The 19443-nt window shown below is 48.5% G+C and overlaps 1 protein-coding gene across 6 annotated transcripts in view; it reads right to left on the reverse strand.

Moving 5' to 3' along the window:
- CAMKK2 (calcium/calmodulin dependent protein kinase kinase 2) overlaps positions 1-19443 on the reverse strand; it is a 34187-nt gene that overhangs the window by 7683 nt on the left and 7061 nt on the right. For 3 of the 6 annotated variants that reach the window (XM_020882540.2, XM_020882536.2, XM_020882538.2), the window contains exons 5-13: positions 18206-18339; positions 16348-16384; positions 9970-9991; positions 9753-9841; positions 8467-8666; positions 7752-7805; positions 5080-5153; positions 4906-4993; positions 3686-3814 (exon numbers count right to left, since the gene is read on the reverse strand). In XM_020882540.2, the coding sequence (XP_020738199.1) occupies positions 3686-3814; positions 4906-4993; positions 5080-5153; positions 7752-7805; positions 8467-8666; positions 9753-9841; positions 9970-9991; positions 16348-16384; positions 18206-18339 (827 nt within the window). Of the gene's footprint in view, positions 1-3685; positions 3873-4905; positions 4994-5079; positions 5154-7751; positions 7806-8466; positions 8667-9752; positions 9842-9969; positions 9992-16347; positions 16385-18205; positions 18340-19443 lie in introns of all 6 variants that reach the window. The other 3 variants (XM_020882537.2, XM_020882539.2, XM_070475217.1) reach the window with 2 other exon arrangements.

Genomic DNA, 19443 nt, shown 5'->3' on the forward strand with positions numbered 1-19443 from the left:
GGACTGTTTCCACTTTGGGGCTATTGTGACTAATGCTACTATGTACATCTGTGTACAAGAGTTTGTGTGGACATACTTTCCACACAAAATGTTTTCATTTCTCTTGGGTGTACACCTAGGAGTGGAATTCTTAGATCATCTGGTAACTCTCTGTGTAACATTTTAAGGAGCTACCCGACTGTCTTACAGCGGCTGCACCATTCCACAGTCCCAGCAGCAATACAAAAGGGTACCAGTTCCTTATGGGGGGCTGCATTTTTGTTGAGGATGAGAAGCTTTGGTCCCATTCTAAGGAGCTGAGGAGACATCCCAGGATACGGAGGGTAGCCCATCCACAGGTTGGTGTGATGTGAGGGCAAGAGAGGTCAGAGGTCCTGAAAGCCCTTCTAAGCCTGAGAGGCGCTGGGAGCCGGCCTGTCCATGGCCGTGAGACAGAACTCTTTGGGGTCCCCCACCCCGCCCACCGGGAGACAGACAGGGTCCGCAGCTTGGTTGTGAAACACCTGCCAGAGGAGGGGATCTTTGAGGAAAGGGTCAATGTCCCTCCATCATGTCCCGCAGGCACTGCTCAGCTTCTCCCCTCTGCCTCCCAGTCTGCCCCTCAGCCCATCCTTTCTTTTAAAAAAAGTTAATTTGGCTGCATTGGATCTTTAGTTGTGGCTCAAGAGGGTCTTCACTGCATCATGTGAACTCATTTGTTGCAGCGCACAGACTCTCTAGTTGGGGCGCATGGGCTCCAGAGCATGTGGGCTCAGTAGTTGGAGCACAAGGGCTTAGCTGCAGAAGCATGTGGGATCTTAGTTCCCTAACCAAGGACTGAACCCATGTCCCCTGCACGGCAAGGCAAATTCTTAACCACTGGACCATCAGAGAAGTCTCTCGCCCTATCCTTTCTGAAACCCATACCTGATTCCCTCACGCTGACTTGGTATCTGTCACCCATATGAGTTTGGAACTTAATCTGTTACGGACCACGGAGCCATGGAAGGTTCATGGTGACGCTTTTGGCTGCTGTAGTTCATGAAGGAATTTTCAAAGTGGCCTCAACACCTGTAAGGCTCTGGCCTCCCTTCCAAGTAAATTATGATGTCTCGTCAAGCTGTTTCATATACTAAGCCTCTGGACTTTTATAAAAAAGATTTTCATGTTAAAGAGTAAGGGGAAGTATTTTTAAAAACCACTGATTTACTAAAAGGTGGAAACCACCAAATGTCCATCCACTGTTGAATAAAATATGCTCTATCCCTACAATGGAACACTATTCAGCCCTAAAAAGGAGTGACTGGGTACAATGTGGATGAATCTTGAAAACATCATGTTGAGTGAAAGAAACCAGATACAAAAGGCCACTTACTGTACGATTCCACTTATATGAAATGTCCAGAATAGGCAAATCTATAGAAAGAGGAAATATTGACTAGTAGATGCCAGGGGTTGGGGGTGGTTGTGGAGGGAAGAGTGAGTGACTATCAACAGGTATGGGTTTTCTTTTGGGGATGATGAAAATGTTTCAGAACTAGAGATGTGATGGTTGCACAATACTGTAAATGTATTAAATGCCACTGTATTTATTGTTCACTTCAAAATGCTTAATTTTATATTACAAGAATTTGACCTCAATTTAAAGAAAGAAAAGAAAAATGCTGAGATAGAGAATGAAGGCCGTGCCCCTTGACAAGCACGCGTGGTGCCTCCCTTGCCAAGGCCCGAGCTCTGTGGTTCCTGGAACACAAGAACCCTGTTTCGGCCCCCCAGTGAGCCTGGCCAGCCCTCAGGACCCAGCGAAGCCTCCCACTCCCGCGCCTCTCCCCGCTGGCCTGTCACTGTATGGACACTCAGCGTGTAATGGCACCAGAGGGTGATCCTTTCTTTCCAGGTTCATCTTTATCAAGAGGCCAAGAGCCCTATGAGGGCTGGCACTGTCCCGTGCTCATCTCTGTAACCTCGTGCGTGGCACACACAGCTGAAGCCCCCACAGCCTCCTTGTCCCCCACAATTCAGTCTCCACATGGGACCTTCCCAAGGCCAACTCTGATCATGCCACTCCCCTAAATCAAATCCTGCAGGTGCTTCCCACACTTCTGGGACCAAGATTTAAATTTCTGCTGTGGTCTCAGGACTTGTGCGCTCTGGCCCCACTTCCTGTCCAGCCTCATGCCACCCTCCTTCCACCTCCTTTGCCCTGTTTCAGCTGCCCTGACTTTCCTAAGGTTCGTCGTGGGCCTAGCCGCCTCCCAACAGAGGGTTGCTGCATTTGCTGCTCCCTTTTCAGGAACACCCCACCCTTTATTTACCCTCTCGGCCTGATGAACACCCCGCCATCCTCTCAGCACACGCCTTCCAGGAGGCCTTCTCCAACCCATTACCTGGGCTGCAACCCCCCAGGAGGGTCCCCTTGCAGCCCCTCTGTTACTTGCACATTTACTTCTTGGTTCTTTGCCCAACCTCCGCAGACACCATGCCAGTTTTATTCACCTCTGTATCCCTGCTTCCACCACAGGCCTGAGACACCACTCAGTGTTCAAGAAGTATTTCCTGAGTAATCAAGGCCTCTTTCAGACCTCTAGGATCAGACGCCTTCTCCCAAGAATATTCACAAACAGGAACAGAACAACCCATGGCGGGTGCTGGGAGCCCAACGTCAGCTGCCTTCCCCACCACAGGCTCAGGACATGGGTGCGGTGGGTGGACTAGAAGGAGGGGGCGGGCGTGGGTGAGTGTTCAACAGTGAAGATCATGCAGAGGCCCCTAGTGGGGCAGGAGGAGGAGGATGTGAATAGGTCCCCCAGGGCTCAGGTTCTAGAGGGAGAGAGAAAGTATGTGGGGAAGCAGAGGGCGAGGTGCGAAGCTGGGAGGGAAGGAGCCAGCACTGGGGCTCCTAAGGTCACTCGAGGCTGCACATAGTATCTGGTCCCCCCCCCAGAGCCCAGGGCCCTGCCTTCCGGGGCTGGTGCTGACTGAACACCTGGACTCCCCAGGTGGCCATGGCGAGGCAGCCCACTGGATTCCTCCCCTAGGGCTGTTGCCCAGCCCCCAGCCCCCTGAGAGTCTCTCTCCTGGAGTCAGACACCCTCTGGGCACAGCCTTGGCAAGTAGGTGATTCTCTGTCTCCAAGGTGATTCTCTAGCTCCATCTTCCTGGATCAGGACCCAAATTTAAGGCCATAAAAGGGAGTCCAGTAGCCCCTGAGCAAACACCCTCCTCCAGGAGCTGTGAAGAGTCGCCCTGGCAGTTGCCGACACTGCAGAGATGGGACGAGCTAAGCCGTCTGCTCTGGGAACAGGAGACCCAGTCAGGGGGTAGCCCCTCTTAAGAGACCTTGGCTCCAGCTCCCCCAGGCACCTGCCTTGGTCCTTCTAAAGCTCCTCCTTCTCCCCTGGCCACGCTCTGAAAGCAGGAATTCCACAAGGGGCAGGACAGTCCTCAGAGAGGGGCTACCCTGTTTAAGTACCCTGGGACCCGGCTGCAAAGAGAACTCAAGCTAGAAGACGCAGGGGCCACCTGGCCCGCCACATGACCAAGGCCCAGGGGCTGGGAGCTGTGGGTGAGGAGCAGACCCGGCCAATCCCTGACTCTCAGGCCTAACACCTGCTTCTCAGCTGCCCGCCCGTGTCCTGGTTCGTCCCTGTCAGGCCGCCTGTGGCTCTCTGGCCCTGCTCTTGAGCAGCGGTTCATCCTGCCTTACCACGGTTGCCAGGCTGGGAATGTGTTTGACCGAATTCTCGACCTCCTCTTCGGTCACCTCGACCAGTGTGCAGTTCTCGTCCTCCGATGGCAGCGGCTCCGCCCCATGCCTCGTGACCCAGGGGTGCAGCTTCAACGAAGGACAGGAGGGGTGAGGGGCTGTTGCCACTGGCTCTCAGGGACCCTGCCTGTGAGCAGAGCCAGGGAGGGGACGCGGGAGGGGAGAGGCAGTGGCCTGAGGTCAGGGATGCAAGAGGGCAGGCAAGGCAGGCAGAGGGCGGGGGTGAGCCAGGTGGGAGGAAACATGAGACAGACGGAGAACGGGAGGGAGCCGCAAGGCCAGAATGTGAGACGGACCGGATTCTCCAACTCGCCCCATGTCTTGGCAAAAGAGCCTGAAATTTGCCATCTGCCTTGCATGGTTGTCCGAGGAGCACCCATCACTCCTCTGCAACTCTCTCTGATGCCTGGAAAGCTCAGTTCAGAGCAGGCAGCATCCTTCCCATTTTACAGAAAGGGAAACTGATCCTCGGGGTGGCGCAGGGAGACCACTGAGAACACGATCGGGAGGGGACTTTGGCAGAGCTCTGCCCAACTACCTGCCCCTTGGATCCAGGCCTTTATCTGTAACCTTTGGGGCTGCCCCCTCTTCAACTGCTAGTTAGCTGAGTGCCTAGGAGTTCCTGAAGAAAATCTCTAGATTTCTGAAAGGTCCGTGTGTGTGCACGTGGCTGTAAGGGATCAGTAGGGATCTTATCTAATGCTGCTCTTGCAACATAGCAGAATTCAGAAGGCCAGGGTCAGAGGTGGAGGGTCAAACTGCTCACTAACTTCCTCTCACACCCACTGTATTTTCTCAAAGGGATAGGAAGGGTCAAGGAACAGACCCCAAGATTTCGGCAGCCACAATGGAGCATACAGAGACTCTGGTCTGGTCTGGGGAGGTGGAGGCCATCAATCCAAGCCAAGTGGAGCAAGTGCTAGCTGCCCAGCTGGTAGCAGATCCCACTTCCACAATCACAGTGAACACAAGTCCCAAATCCTCCCCCACCAGCTCCCAGCACCCCAAAGGCCCCAGGGCATGGGAGGGCGGTGGTGCAGAAAAGGTTGTGGCGCTGTAAACAGGAATTGGGGCCTGACTGAGGCAGGGTTGAGCCAAAAAATCCCAAGCAGAGGACACAGGCTGAGCCCCTGGCACACACCCCAAGAGGCAGCAGGTACCTTGATCTCTGGCACCACGATCCTCGACTCAGGGTTCTTGTCCAACATGCGTGTGATCAGGTCCTTCAAATCCTCGGCTATGTCAGGCCTGGGGGGAGGAGATATATCAGGGGTAGGAGACGTCACCAAGGGCTTGGAGAAGGTAGTGACTTACAGTACGTGGAGGATACTCACTGATCTGGAAATTCCAGGGCCTGACTCTTGATCTTACTGTGTAAACACATGATCCGCTCGTCCATGAACGGGCACTGCGAAGAGAGGTCAGGGACAGAGCGGCCATCAAGGGCTGGCACAGCTGTCCTGCAAGGGCGGGTGGCACTCCACATAGGTCACAGCAGAGAAAGAAACAGCCCAGTGGTCCAGTCCAGGGAGGAGGCAATTCCCATTCCCCAGAGATCTAAAAGGACCAGGAGTGTCTTTCCAGAAGAGTTTGAGCCTTCCTAACTACACTGACTTTCCCCTGTAGCTGTGCTTTAATTTACCTACATAAAATGTTAGTCGCTCAGTCGTGTCTGACTCTTTGTGACTCCATGGACCACAGCCCGCCAGGTTCCTCTGTCCATGGAATTCTCCAGGCAAGAATACTGGAGAGGGCAGCCATTCCCTTCTCCAGGGGATCTTCCCAACCCAGGAATTGCACCTGGGGCTCCCCAACTGCAGGCAGATTCTTTACCATCTGAGCCATCAGGGAAGACCATACAGCAAAGACCAAAAGCAAACACTCATTTCACCCACCTGCCCTGTGAACATTAATAATACAAAGAACAATACAAAAGACAAAGCAGCTGTAGCTGTGATTGGTGAGGGCTCAGGCTGGGCCAGGCATTGTATTGAGGTTTCTCAGGACCAACATCTCATTTGGCTGTCACCTCTGCCTGGAATGTTCTTCACACCAGTATCTGCATGGCTTGTTTTCTCCCATCATTTAGGTGTCTGATCAAAGTTCAACCTCTCAGGGAGGTCTTCCAGAGCTCCTGTCTAAAATGGACATCCACTCCACCTCCATATGATTTCTCACCATCTCATCTCCCCTCCTGACATTATATTCGGTATGTATTTGGGAGATTTCCCCGGTGGTCAGTGGTTAGGACTCTGCATTCCCACTGCTAGGGACACAGGTTCAATCCCTGACTGGGGAACTAAGATCCCACATGCCACATGGTGTGGCCAAAACATAAAACCATATGTGTTTATTCACTGTTTAACTCCTGCACGGGAATGTTAGCTCCCAGAGGGCATGGATTTTTGTCTGTCTTGCTCACTGCTGACACCCAGTGCCCAAGAACATCCCTGGCACAAAGTAGGGGCTCAATAAATACCTGCTGAATCAATGAATGCTTGAATTATTTCTGCTGATCCTCTCAAAAGCCATAAAAAATAGTAAATAGTGGACTTCCGTAGTGGTCCAGTGGTTAAGAATCTGCCTGCTAATGCAGCAGACCTGGGTTCCATACCTGGTCCAAGAAGATCCCACATGCCACAGGGGAACTAAACCTGTGAGTCACAACTACTGAGCCTGCACTCTAGAGAAAGCGTTCTGCAACTGCTAAGCCCATGTGACACAGCTAGAGAGCAGCTCCCACTCACCACAACTAGAGAAAACCTGTGCACAGCAACGAAGACCCAGGGCAGCCAAAGATGAGTAAATAAATAAATAAATTTTAAAATAGTAAATATCACTCTCACTTTACAGAAGAGAAAAACCAGAAGCTCAGAGAGGTGTCATGTCCTAGGAAGCATGAAACTGGGATTTAAGCCTAGACTGTACTCTGAAGCCTGTTCATGCACCACCTCCTGGGTGACAGGGTGATCGATCCTCTCACAGGCGGAAGGGCCTGACCCAGGAGGAGCTGAGGCATTGTTCCGGAAAAAGAAACCTTTATGCGGGGTGCTCAAAAGGCTGCAAAAGATCACAGAAAGTGACCTTGTCTACTCCTGTCCAAGGAAAATGATGCCATACAAAACAATTACTTGAGATGTCAGGATGGCACAGGTGTATCCATTTGACAACTCATCAAATAGTACACTTTTAACATCTGTAGATTCCCTGATATGTAAATTTTAGCCCAAAAGAAAAAAAAGAAAGCCACAGATAGTGAGCTCTGGCTCATGACTGCACTCTGAAGCATATGTAAGAAGGTATAATTCTTACAACTTGACTACAGGGTTGAAAATTTTCTAATCAAATGTTGGGTTGTGGGGAGGAGATTATAAATGCCTTTACTTCTATGGAATCAATTTCTTAAGCTTTCCTCAACAGGAGCATAAGCTCAGGAGAAGGAATAATTCTCACTTTCACTGCTCACATAATCAGTCTGAACTTTAGAATTAAAAATAGAAGCCCCTAAATATGAGTAATATAAAAATAACAAAAGAACAACAAAATGAAGACAAATAGCACTCCCTAAATCAATAATGCCAAATGTTTTAAATTCCATTCCAATTCTATTCTTCCAACAACAGCTTCTAGGAACACTGGTGAGAAGAACATCAAAGCAGTACCGGGCTCAGAAATAAAGATTGCAGTTATTGATTAGTGATGCCTATCTCCTGTTTAGGAGTGGAAAGAGGTGCACATTTGCTGTCCTTGACCTAAATTCATCCACTGTATTTATAACCTCTAGAGCCTCTACCAAAATCCTGTTTTAGCAGGTTGTCTTTTCACAGATATGACTGTTATGTACAGCTATGTACATTTGGGAAGGCACACTTTTTCATATGCAGATCTAACTGTGGAAATAAAATGAAATAACTTTTAAACGAGTAAGTTCTATCTCCCTGCAAGGGTAACTATTAGTCCAAGGAAGCCACTCACAACGCCCAGGACACAGGACACCCCACCTTACCTGACCAAACACAAAGCAGTACAGTGTCACACCCATAGCCCAAACATCCAGTGCCTGCAAGAAAAAGAGAACCCAGTGTGAAGGGCAAGGGGCAGTAAAGGGCATAACCTTCTTTCACCTGTCCAGGATCCAATCCTCCAGCTTTCCTCTGGGGAAGCACCACTTTTTGACTGCTCAGTCCATGGGAGTTTGAATGGGGCTGTTCCTGCCCATCAAACCCCAAATCTGACTGAGCACATGATTCCTGCCTGGCCAATGAAAGTGACACTTTCCCCAGGCAGTATGATTGGTTCAAGGATGGGCACATGACCCGTAACTGTCCAATCAGAGCAACACTTCGTCAGGCACAGTGATTGGTTCGAGGATGGGCATATGACCCACACTGGGCCAATTACAGCCAATCCTAGGATTTTCACTTAGTCCTACAGAAAGAAAAATGCTCTTTCCACTGAGGCTTGTAAACTGGTAGAAAATAGCCTAGAGTTGCTAATGACCCGTTCACCTGGGGAGGAAACCAATTCAGGAAAACAGAGGTGAGAGATGGAGAGACAGATTCCTCTTTGAACTTCTGTATCTAGCCAAGCCTGAGGCCAAAAGAACCCCACTCCTCATCCACAAATCACTCTTTAAGCCAGTGAGTTAGATTTTTGCTACTTACAACGGAAAAGACCCTAACACAGGCAGAATTGCACATCTCAAGCAGGTCCAAACCTACCTTCCCGGAGAAGATCTTCCGGGTTTCCGAGAGCGATTCAGGAGCCATGAAGGCCGGCGTGCCCACAGTGTTAGAGAGAAGGGCATCGCTGCCCTTGAACTCATTGCTCACACCAAAGTCTGCGATCTTGATGTGCCCATCTTCTCCCACCAGCAGGTTGGAAGGTTTGATGTCCCGGTGGATGATCTTCTGGTAGTGTACTGGGGGCAGGATGGGAGAGAGGGGACAGAAAATCCACATGAAGAGCTCCATGTGGCCCACACAGCCCTGACACACAGGCAGGAGGCCCTCTGTTCTTCCAGGGTCCCAGGCCCTTCCCAACCTTCCCCTCCCAAACCTGCGAAACACCCACAGCTCTGAAAGTTAAGGGAAATGTCTCTAAGGAAGCTTTCCCATCCTCCAAAGTGAGACATGAAATACTGACTGCCAATAGTAATTGGTAACCGCCTACCACAGTCTAAGTCATGTGTGCATGGAGAGTTTTTGCTGAGCCTGGCTCCCAGCTAGAAGCCTCAAAACTTGTGACAGTCAAGCATGTTTTCATTTATTAATGCCACCTCACAACCTGTTCACCAAACCAACAATGACTGGAGCAGGTCCGATTTGAAGTATGAAGCACAGCAGGACTGGGACTTGGCTAATGGTTCCTGCCTAGGTGTCCGCCCATGGGCAAGGACAATCCTACAATCTGGAAGACCCAACTGCATTTCTGAGGTGATGATGATGATGATGATGATACTGGTAACAGGAGCAGCAGCTACTTTTACTGAATGCCAGGACTGGGCCCTCACCCTGTGTTAAGTGCTTCCCATTCACCCCATTTCAGTGTCACAACAATCCTGTGTAATAACAGGCAAAGGGTACGAATTAAAATGTTTAACAACCAGTAGCAGAAAGGACACCCTGCCAATAAGAACACTGATGTCCTGGCTGATTTTAGACCTTGTGAAAGATATTTTATTCCCATTTTACAGATGAGGAACTAAGGTTCCCGGAAGTTAACAGGATCCCAGGTTTGTTGGGAATAAGGGGTGATGCTAGGAAATTAACAGTGCCTGGTAGAAAGAACTGGATAAACAGTCACTAACACTATTGCTCTTAGTTCTTCTGTGTGGCCAGAAGAAGGGTTTCTGCTTGGAGGGGGTGTCGCCATAGCTCAGGCAGTTCTGTTTCCTGCCCACCTCCCTGTGCTCCAGGAGGGAAGTAAGAAACCTTCCACTTTCCATCCACTATCTGGGAACGCTAACCACCCCCTGGGTGAGAGTCCTCCTGTGGGCCCCGCTTACAGTACTCGATGCCTTTGATTAGATCCTGGAAGTAGAAACGGGCCTGGTCTTCAGAGAGTGGTTTGAGGGTGGGCACTTCCATCACAGGCCTGAAAGGTCAACACACGCATGAAAAGCAAACCAGACACACCAGCCTTGGCCCCCTCCTACCACCTCATTCAGCTTTGCAGCTCAAGAAGCTTCGGGCCCCATACCTGCTGGGAATGGGGACACTCACCCTTGGTTGACCAGTTCAAACACTGTAGGATAGAGAAGGGGGTGAATGGTTACACTGGGAAAATGGAAATCCATCTTCCTCCCCTCCTCCCCAGCTCCCAACCACCCCTAGAAACACTGAGAAGCACTGAAACTAACATGGGGGCTGGGGAGGGGAACAGTCCACTGAACCAAAACCACAGAAGGTTCTGCTTTTCTAAGTTCCCATCAGGAGGCTAGGGGTCAGAGATTTCTGGTGTCCCTGGGACCCCAGGCTGGCTATATGTCTGGTCCTCAAAACAGCTGACGATCCTCTGCCAGAGGAGACAAAGCAGGGAGACTGGAAACAGGCGGGGGCAGCCTCTTTCATTGTCTTCTCATGCCTGGGTATGGGAGAGGAGTCCCAGGGATACGACTGATGCTAAACTATGTCCTGTCACTCATCCACGTCCTGAGCCAAAGACCTGCCAAAGAACAGGTCTAAGGGGCAATAGCCAAAATGTGGATTTACGTGGACACAAAATCAGCAGCCCTGAGGTCTTCTGAACCCTAGCAAAGTTTTAGTTCAAGAACAAGTTTCAATGACCCCTCTCATATTTTCCAAGCTGCTAGGCTGTGTCAGGCCACGTAAACCAAGAATTGTTGGATAATGTTGTTCCAGCTCTTTAGCACTCTGTGGCCAGCTGGCCCTCAAACCTGTGACTTCGAATCAAATCAAGACTTGGAGCTAGAGGTGGGGATGGTGATCTCCCCACCACCTCAAAGGCCAGCTGATTCTGTTCCTCCTAAACAGGGCCTTTCTTGATTCACTGCCTGCTAGCTTCCTCACAGCCCTGTGTATGTGGGATCCCCCGCCCCACCATCAAGTATTAAATACACTACGTTCAGGGAATGCATGGGGTTTTTGTTGTTGGAGGGGGGCAGTATTTTTTGCATTTCTAAAAGTTGAGGTGAAATTTCAGAACATACAACTATTCTAAAGTGCATGATTTAGTGGTATCTAGCAGTCCACTGCCTCCAGGGCAAGCATCACCTCTATCTAATTCCAGCACATTTTCAGTCCCCTAAAAAGAAACCCTGTGCCCATTAGTAGTCACTCCTCAAACCCCTTCCCACAGCCCCTGGCAACCACTAATCTGCTTTCTGTTTCTATAGATTTGCCTATTCTGGACATGTCATATACACTGACTCATACAATAAGTGACCCCTGGTAACATGCTTTTTCACTTAGCATGTTTTCAGAATTCATCCACATTGTAGCATGTATCAGTACTTTCTTCCTTTTTATAGCTGTATAATATCCCATAGTGTGGATATGCTACATTTTGTTTACCCATTCATCAGCTGATGAACAGTTGGGAAAATATTTCCACATTTTGGCTATTATGAATAATGCTGCTATGAACATCCATGCATAAGCATTCCTGCACAAGTGTTTATGTGTGACTGTTTTCAATTCTTTGGGGATACCTAGGAGCGGAATTGTCAGGTCATGTGGCGTAGTTATTTTAATTTTGTTCTGCTTGAACAGATATAACTGGGACTATGAAGCTGTACTTTAGGAAATGAAAAAAAAAAAGCACAGTGGATTTCAAAGTCCCATGGAAAATTATTTTGGAGTTTTCTGTTTTCTAGAAGCACACACTGAAGCTTCTTACGGAAGAAGGGGTATTTCAAAGCTGTCCAAGGGCTGAGACGGCCAAAGGGAAAGAGCCAGTTCCTCAGACAAAAAGAAGGCTTAAAGGTTCAGATCAGAAAAGGAACTTAACTACCCCAGGGCCCCACCCTGTTTTCAGGTTCATCAACCAGCAATGGCCAAACCTGAGTTAGGGCAAATCTGCTGTGGCTTCAGGCTGTGGTTAGAAGCAAAGGCAAAGGCTCTGAAGGTGAGGCTCCCACCAAGAGGAGCCCTGGGCCCCTCAGGTCCTGCTTTCCCACCTTGTAAACTTAACTTTCAAGAGCTGCTTCATGAATTTCAATGCTTCCTCCCAAGCACCAAAACTCAGTTGGCATGAGGGAAGCTGGCCTGTTGAAACAGGTGTATTTTCAAGTCGTTCACAGTTCAACCCCTCCTGGGCCTGAGTGGCAGGTGGGAAGTTTTTAACCCCGAGAAATACTGATCATGTTCTCTACCCTCTGAGAGTCAGGCCTGCAGGTACAGAACCCTTGCCGATATCTGCTAACTGGCTTCACACACTGCCCACTCTGTCCTAGCCACACACAGCTATGGCTGGAAACTAAAAAATAAAGTTATCGGGATAGTTTCAAAATCACTGGAATCAACACACCAAAACCACATGGCTCCTTCCCACTTTGCCACCTCAAGAAGTGAAAAACTCTGTCCATGAAGCTGCCTGGTCCAAATGGCTTAGGCAACTCCTCTTGGAAGCTTGAGTCATGTTCTTTACATAGTCATTCAACTCCTCAGCTCAGTACCCTCCAAGGGGGTCATGCTTGGCAGTCCAGTGGTTAAGAATCAGCCCTGCAATGCAGGGGATGCAGGTTCAATCCCCGGTCAGGGAACTAAGATCCCACGTGCTATGGAGCAACTAAACCCACATGCCACAACTAGAGAAGCCTGCATGCCACAACTAAGACCCAATACAGCCAAATAAATAAATATAAAAAAGAAAAAAAAAAGTCCTCCAAGAGCCCCCTTCTCTCTCAGAGTAAAAAGGCAAAGTCTTACAATGATGTGAAATGCTCTCTGCCATCTGGTTCCCAGGGTCCTGCACAGGTCTCACCTCTGTGAGGCATCCCAGGAGCCACTGTTTTCCAAGCCTCCAACCTGGAACTCCTGACTCCCCTGACCCTGCTCAGGTTAGCTTTTGTCCATGGTGCTGTCACCTTCGAGCTTCCCTGGTAGCTCAGCTGGTAAAAGAATCTGCCTGCAATGTGGGACACCTGGGTTCAATCCCTGGGCTGGGAAGATCCCCTGGAGAAGGGAATGGCTACCCACTCCAGGATTCTGGCCTGGAGAATTCCACGGACTGTATAGTCCACAGGGTCACAAAGAGTTGGACATGACTAAATGACTAACACACAGCACAACTGTCACCTTTGAAGCCTATGCCTAGTAATACTTAGGTCGAGTGTATCCATCTGCCCCCATCAGAGCACTAAAATGCCATGAGGGTGTGGGGCCGGGGTTTTTCATTCCCTGAAGATCAGGGCCTGACAAACCGTGACGTTTGTTGAATGGACAACCCACCTCCTCAAAAACAGCTCAAAGCCATTCAGAGTCAGGTCCGGGGCCTCAGGTGAGCGAACAATGCTGGGGATGCCATTCTGGGCCCCAAATGACCTTTTATATTTTGTGCTTTCTTCTGTGTTCCCCCAAATTTCACTCGTTTGCCTACCATGGTTATAATCAGGCTATATCTATATACTATGTAAACAATCATTTATTTCACACTTTTAAATTGATTTAGTATGAAAACTTTTAGTCTTATCTCAGGTAATAAAACCTATGAAATCATGAATTTAGTGTGCTGGTTATAGTTTTTCCTATACAAATGGTAAAATAAGTCTAAAAAATGTTTTAAAAATGGTTGTCCATATACCACCTAAAATGATCTCATATATTTACTTTTTTCAAATCATCTTTCTTTTAAAATTTTACTTATTTTTGTCTGTGTTGGGTCTTCATCACTGCACACGGGCTTTCTCTAGTTGCAGCAAGCGGGGGCTACTCCTTGTTGCGGTGCATAGGCTTCTCATTGTGGTGGCTTCTATTGTTACAAAGCACATGCTCTAGAGCAAAAGCTCAGTAGTTGGGGCACATGGGCTTAGTTGTCCTGCAGCATGTGGACATTCCCGGAGCCAGGGATCAAACCTGTGTCCCCTGCACCAACAGGCAGATTCATTACCAGTGGACCATCAGGGAAGTTCCTGTCTCATATATTTAAAGTGGTACGGGTACCACATTGAGAAATTGTGACTCTGTGATGTTCATATTTTTATACGAATGTTTCACAATTTTTTAAAGTTTTCATATCTGATGGTATTTATTGTGTACTTCTAAAATGTTTCTAAAGGAAGGTTTTTAACGTTCTACAATTTGAAGACGACCTACACACTAGATGCTCCTAAAGAATGGGCATTAACTTTTCAGGTGCAATAATGGTATTGTGGTATTGCGAGGGCTGCCCAGGTGGCGTGAGAGGTAAAGAACCCACCTACCAATGCAAGAGACGTAAGAGACGTGGATTCAACCCCTGGGTTGATCCCCTGGAGGAAGGCATGACAATCCACTCAAGTATTCTTGCCTGGAGAATTCCATGGACAGAGGAGCCTGGCAGACTACAGTCCATGGTGGTGATGGTTTAGTCGCTAAGTCATGTCCAACTCTTGCAACATGCTGTGGACATAACCTTCATGGCTCCTCTGTCCCTAAGATTTTCCAGGCAAGAATACTACAATGGGTTGCCATTTCCTTCTCCAGGGAATCTTCCCAACCCAGGGATCGAACCTAGGTCTCCGGCATTGCAGGCAGATTCTTTACCGACTGAACTACCAGGGAAGTCCCTACAGCCCATAGCGTGGCAAAGGGTCAGACATGACTGAAGTGACTAGGAGATGCAGGCTAAAGTTTTTGGGAACTAATGTGTCAGGATGTCTGCCACTTTACTTTTGGATGGTTCAGAAAAAAAAAATAGAGAAATGGATGGGTGGGTGGCTAGACTGATAAAGCAAGTATGACAAAAAGTTACTAACTATTGAATCTGGGTGATAGGTAAACAGGTATTCCCTGTACTCTTCTTTCAACTTTAACATTTTTCATAACAAAACCTGGGTGAGGGAACTTCCCTTGTAGTCCAGTGGCTAAGATTCTGAGTTCCCAGATTCAACGCTATGGTCAGGGAACTAGATTCCATATGCCACAGCTAAGACACAGCACAGCCAAATTTAAAAAACAAACAAATACCTGGGTGGGGGCAAGAGAAATAAAATGTCCTAAGCAACAACAGCATCCTTAGAATGAAACCATAGCAACTACTTTAGGGGAAACTGAGCTCTGAGCTCCAGTTCCAAACCAGACCCATTACTTTATGATTCATCACTCCCTGTGCAGCAAAGGATCGTGCTGTGCTCATCCAGGAGACATCTGGATTCCGGGCGGGGCTTGGCCCTGCCCACACCACTCATCTCCTTGATACCCCTCCTGACTGTCATCTGTACCCACTTGAAATACACAAGCTTGTCTGAATGCCTCCCCCAGCCACACATCACTGGGACACGTGACCTGCTGATCATGCCTGACGGCCTGATAGTCTGCTGTCCAGCTTTGCATGAGTCTTGCTCTTCCCTTCCTCATCAGTGCTTATACTGAGAACTGAGCGCTGTCCTGCGTCCCTATCATTTTTTAAAAATGAGGTCTCTGAGGACATACCTGAGTCCTTCCAGGTCTGTGTGTAGGACCCTTCAACAGCTCCTCAAGGCTCCAAATGCCCCACCATGGCTACCCACCCCTACCCCAGGCCCTCCATCCTCACCTTCCCTCCCTCCCTGGTTTTCTCTCCTGCAGCCACATTGTTTAAACACTAAGCTGTCACCAGTCTTGGGGCCTTTGCACCTGCTGTTTGCTCCATCTGGAATGCTCTTCCCCAGATGTAACAGGGCTGAGTCCTCGACATTCAGGTGCTAAATGCTCACCTCCTATCTGCAGTGGCCCCTCCATCTCTCTCTCTCACATCACCCTGTTTAATCTTCTTCAGAGCATCAGTCTGAAGTTGTTCATCTGCTTTATTTACAGTTATCCCTTGGTATTCATGGGGAATTGGTTCCAGGAACCCTGTGGATACCAAAATCCACAGTTGCTCAAGTCCCTTATGTAAAATGGTGTAGTAGTTGCATATAACCTACACACATCCTCCCCTATACTTTAAATCATCTCTGGATTACTTTATAACACCTAAGACAATATAAATGCTATGGAAACAGTTGCCAGTCTGTGCCAAATTCAAGTTTTACTTTGGGGAACATTCTGGAATTTTTTCTTTGTAATATTTTTGATCCACAGGTGGTTGAATCTACAGATGCAGAACCTGCAGACACAGAAGGCCAACTATAGTTGTTGACTGGCTGTTTTCCCTGATCAGAACACCAGCTTCATCTTTCTTACTCATCATTGCATCCTTAGTGCCTAGAACGGTACCCAGCACACAGTAGGTACTCAACAGATATCAGAAGACAAATGAACAGGACACCCAGATAAAGTCCCAGCAAGAACTCCTTTCCACCTCCTGCTTTAAACCTAGGGTGCAGCCTTCTGTGTGGGGCCCGCTGGAGCAGGAAAGGGTGGGAGGTACCAGGCGCAGGGGCTGGATGGAGAGTACCCCTGGGCTGTGGGAGGCGTAGCTGCCCGAGCAAGGGTGGCAGAAGGCAAGCGCTCTCTTACCCATGTACAGATGGTCCTCATTGGGGTCATCCAAGACCTGTTGGCACAGCCGCATGGAACAGGCCGGAGATGAGGAGCAGGGGAGAGGAAGAGAGAGGAAAAAAAGACATGAGCAGGGAGGAAGCAGCATCCACATGACTGCACTTGCCAACGGGAGGACTGTGCTTTCCACTGTTTTTCCCAGTTAAGATGAAGGGCACAGGAAAGTGTGATCCAAATGGCCATCTGGAAAATAAGCGCTTTCTAGCCCAATCTTCAAGGGTTTTCCAAAGCACCCAGAAAGGAGGTTACATAAGGGAGGGGGCAGATTCCTCCCCTGGAAAATGTCTCAGCTTGAATAAGAATCCCACTTGTCTCCTAGGATACAATGTCAAATTTGTCAGAATTGTCAAAATTCAAATTCTGTCCCCATCCCCCTGCCCCAGCAGGAAATGATGTCCTCTTGCCTGGAACTGCTGCAGTGCCTTCTTTCTTTCACAGCCTTCCTGTTTTCACCTTATCACAATTTCTATCTTCCTCTCTTCAAAGGGCAGGCACCAGGTTGCATCCACCTCGGCTGCCTCCATGGTGCCCTGTACACGACTAGGGACCTAGCAGATGCTCAGGGAATATCTGATGAGTGAACGAACAGGCAAGCTGTCAAAGGGTCTTGTTGGGAGCCCACACACCACAAGGCATGAAGGAGAAGGGAGATCCCGCCAAGACCCAACACACACACCAACCAAGCGCCCGTGGGTTTTCTCTAGGACAGCAACTCAAGCATCCACGGGTTGAAATTGTGAATTTGTTGTGACAGATGGAGATGGCCTGCAACTGCCATCTCTTCTCTTGGGAAGAAACAAAGGCAGGCTCCTGGGCTAAACTGATCCTCCCACCTATTGACACATCATATTCAACTTCCCCAGTCACCCAAGAGTCATAGGACAAGAACCCTGAAAAAGGGATGCACCCGAGGCAGAGGCCCGGGACAGCCAACCTGGAACCCCTAAGCCCTGCCCTTCTAGGAAAAGTCAGACCCAGGCACTTGCCTATCTAGAGTTCTGTTATTTTTCTTTTTTAAAAAAAATCACAGTAATGTAATAGGATTATTGTTGATTTTAAATGAATTAAAAAATATTTTTTTAGCTTCTCAATTTTAAATCCTAATGTGATAAATATTAATAAATATAACCCCCATAAGCAAAAGGTTTTTGCAATCTTCAATTATTTTTAAGAGCATGGGGTGGCAGGGAGGTTCAAGAGGGCGGGGACTTTATGTATATTCATGGTTGATTCACATTGTTGTATGGCAGAAGCCAATACAACATTGTAAAGCAATTCAGTTCAGTTCAGTCACTCAGTCGTGTTTGACTCTTTGTGACTGCATGGACTAAAGCAGCTATCTTCCAATTAAAAATAAATTTTTTAATAAATGCTTCAAAAAAAAGAGCATAAAAAGGTCTGGAGACCAAAATGCATGAGAAATGCTGATCTAGAGCAGTTTTATAAGTTTTATCAAAACATAGCCAGGCACATTTGTTTATAGGCAAACGGCTGCTTTTATGCTACGACATTTGTGTAGTAGAAAAAGAACTAGCTCCAAAACGACAAACAGGTAAAGGGCAAGTCTCAGTACTCCTCTGAGCCTCAATTCCTTCATCTGTAAAATGGGAGTAATAAATAGTCTAAGCAAGGGGCGAGGATTACACGCAATGACAGGGTGAAGGAGCCTGGAGAAGTAACCACCACTCAGCCCTGAGACAGGCTGCTGGATGTGACGTGGCTCTCCCTGGGAACCAGTGGTGCTGCACTTTGGTAATCACAGAGCCAAGGCTGGACCATCTCCCTCCCTCCCTCCTCCGTGTCCCCCTCATCTCACCTCCACCAGCTTCACTACGTTGGGGTGGTCCAGCTTCTTGAGGATGGCAATTTCCTGGTACACCTGCTCAATCGGGCCCCTGGGCGGGATGCAGCCCCCGGGGGCTGGTCGGGTACCTCGGGGAGGGGGGCGACCTGGAGGAAACATGAACCATCCCAGAGTCAGGACAAAGAGACTCCTCTGCAGAGGGGGACTGTAGGCAGGACAATTTTGGGGTGGAGGGGTCAGTCTCAGAAAGACTGGAGTGGCTGATGCCACCAGGGGCTTTAATCAGCCTTCTTTTCATCTGTCTTCTCTGATGCTAGAAACTAATGAGGCTGGAGACCCAGTTTCCTTGCCCAGCCTTCGGTTAATTCTCCTCTTCCTGTCCCGTGCTCCAGGTTACAGTGAGCATCAAAAGTTCACTGAGGTACAAGGAAAAGAAGTCTGGGGCCTAGTGGAGCAATCTCAACATTCCCTCTCTGGGGCTCGGTATTCCCACTCCATAAGAGGAACAAAAATATTATCCCTTGCCTCCACAACTCACGTGGAAACAGAGGAGATAAAAAAAGTCAGGGATAGGAAAAAAAGTAAGAACTGATGAGAGGAAAAAAAAGAACTTGCTTGGCCCAGTAGTGACTGATAGTCAGAAGGTCACAATGATGGAAAGGTCCACAGTGCAAACACTTACACTGCATATTACATGTAAGTGAAAAGTGAAAGTGAAATTTGCCCAGTTGTCCAACTCTTTGCGACCCCATGGACTATACAGTCCATGGAATTCTCCAGGCCAAAATACTAGAGTGGGTAACCTTTCCCTTCTTCAGGGGATCTTCCCAACCCAGGGATCAAACCCAGGTCTCCCACATTGCACGTGGATCCTTTACCAGCTGAGCTACCAGGGAAGCCCTATTACATGTAAGTAAGGATCTAAATGTGACTAACAGAACTGAATGTAAATGTGTCAGCCTTGAAAAGTAAAAGCCGAGGTACAGGTATCAGAAGTGGGATGTGGACCAAGGAAAGGCAAGTTCAAAGGAAAGAAACCTGCTGCATCTGCTGGAATAAGAAGGAAAGTGACAATGGCAGTGACAACAAGGTTGCTGAACATCCTGGCATCACCTCAATGCCCAATTGGGAAGACAGAGGAGAAAGGACTGGTTTAAGCTGTCCTCAGAGGAAGTCAGAAGTAAATGTCAGAAATTAATAAATCAAGAAATAATGACATGAGGATATTATCTGGCTCAGAGTTCAGGTAC

This window comes from Odocoileus virginianus, chromosome 12 (genome assembly GCF_023699985.2).
Source record: "Odocoileus virginianus isolate 20LAN1187 ecotype Illinois chromosome 12, Ovbor_1.2, whole genome shotgun sequence".
Taxonomy (NCBI): Eukaryota; Metazoa; Chordata; class Mammalia; order Artiodactyla; family Cervidae; genus Odocoileus; species Odocoileus virginianus.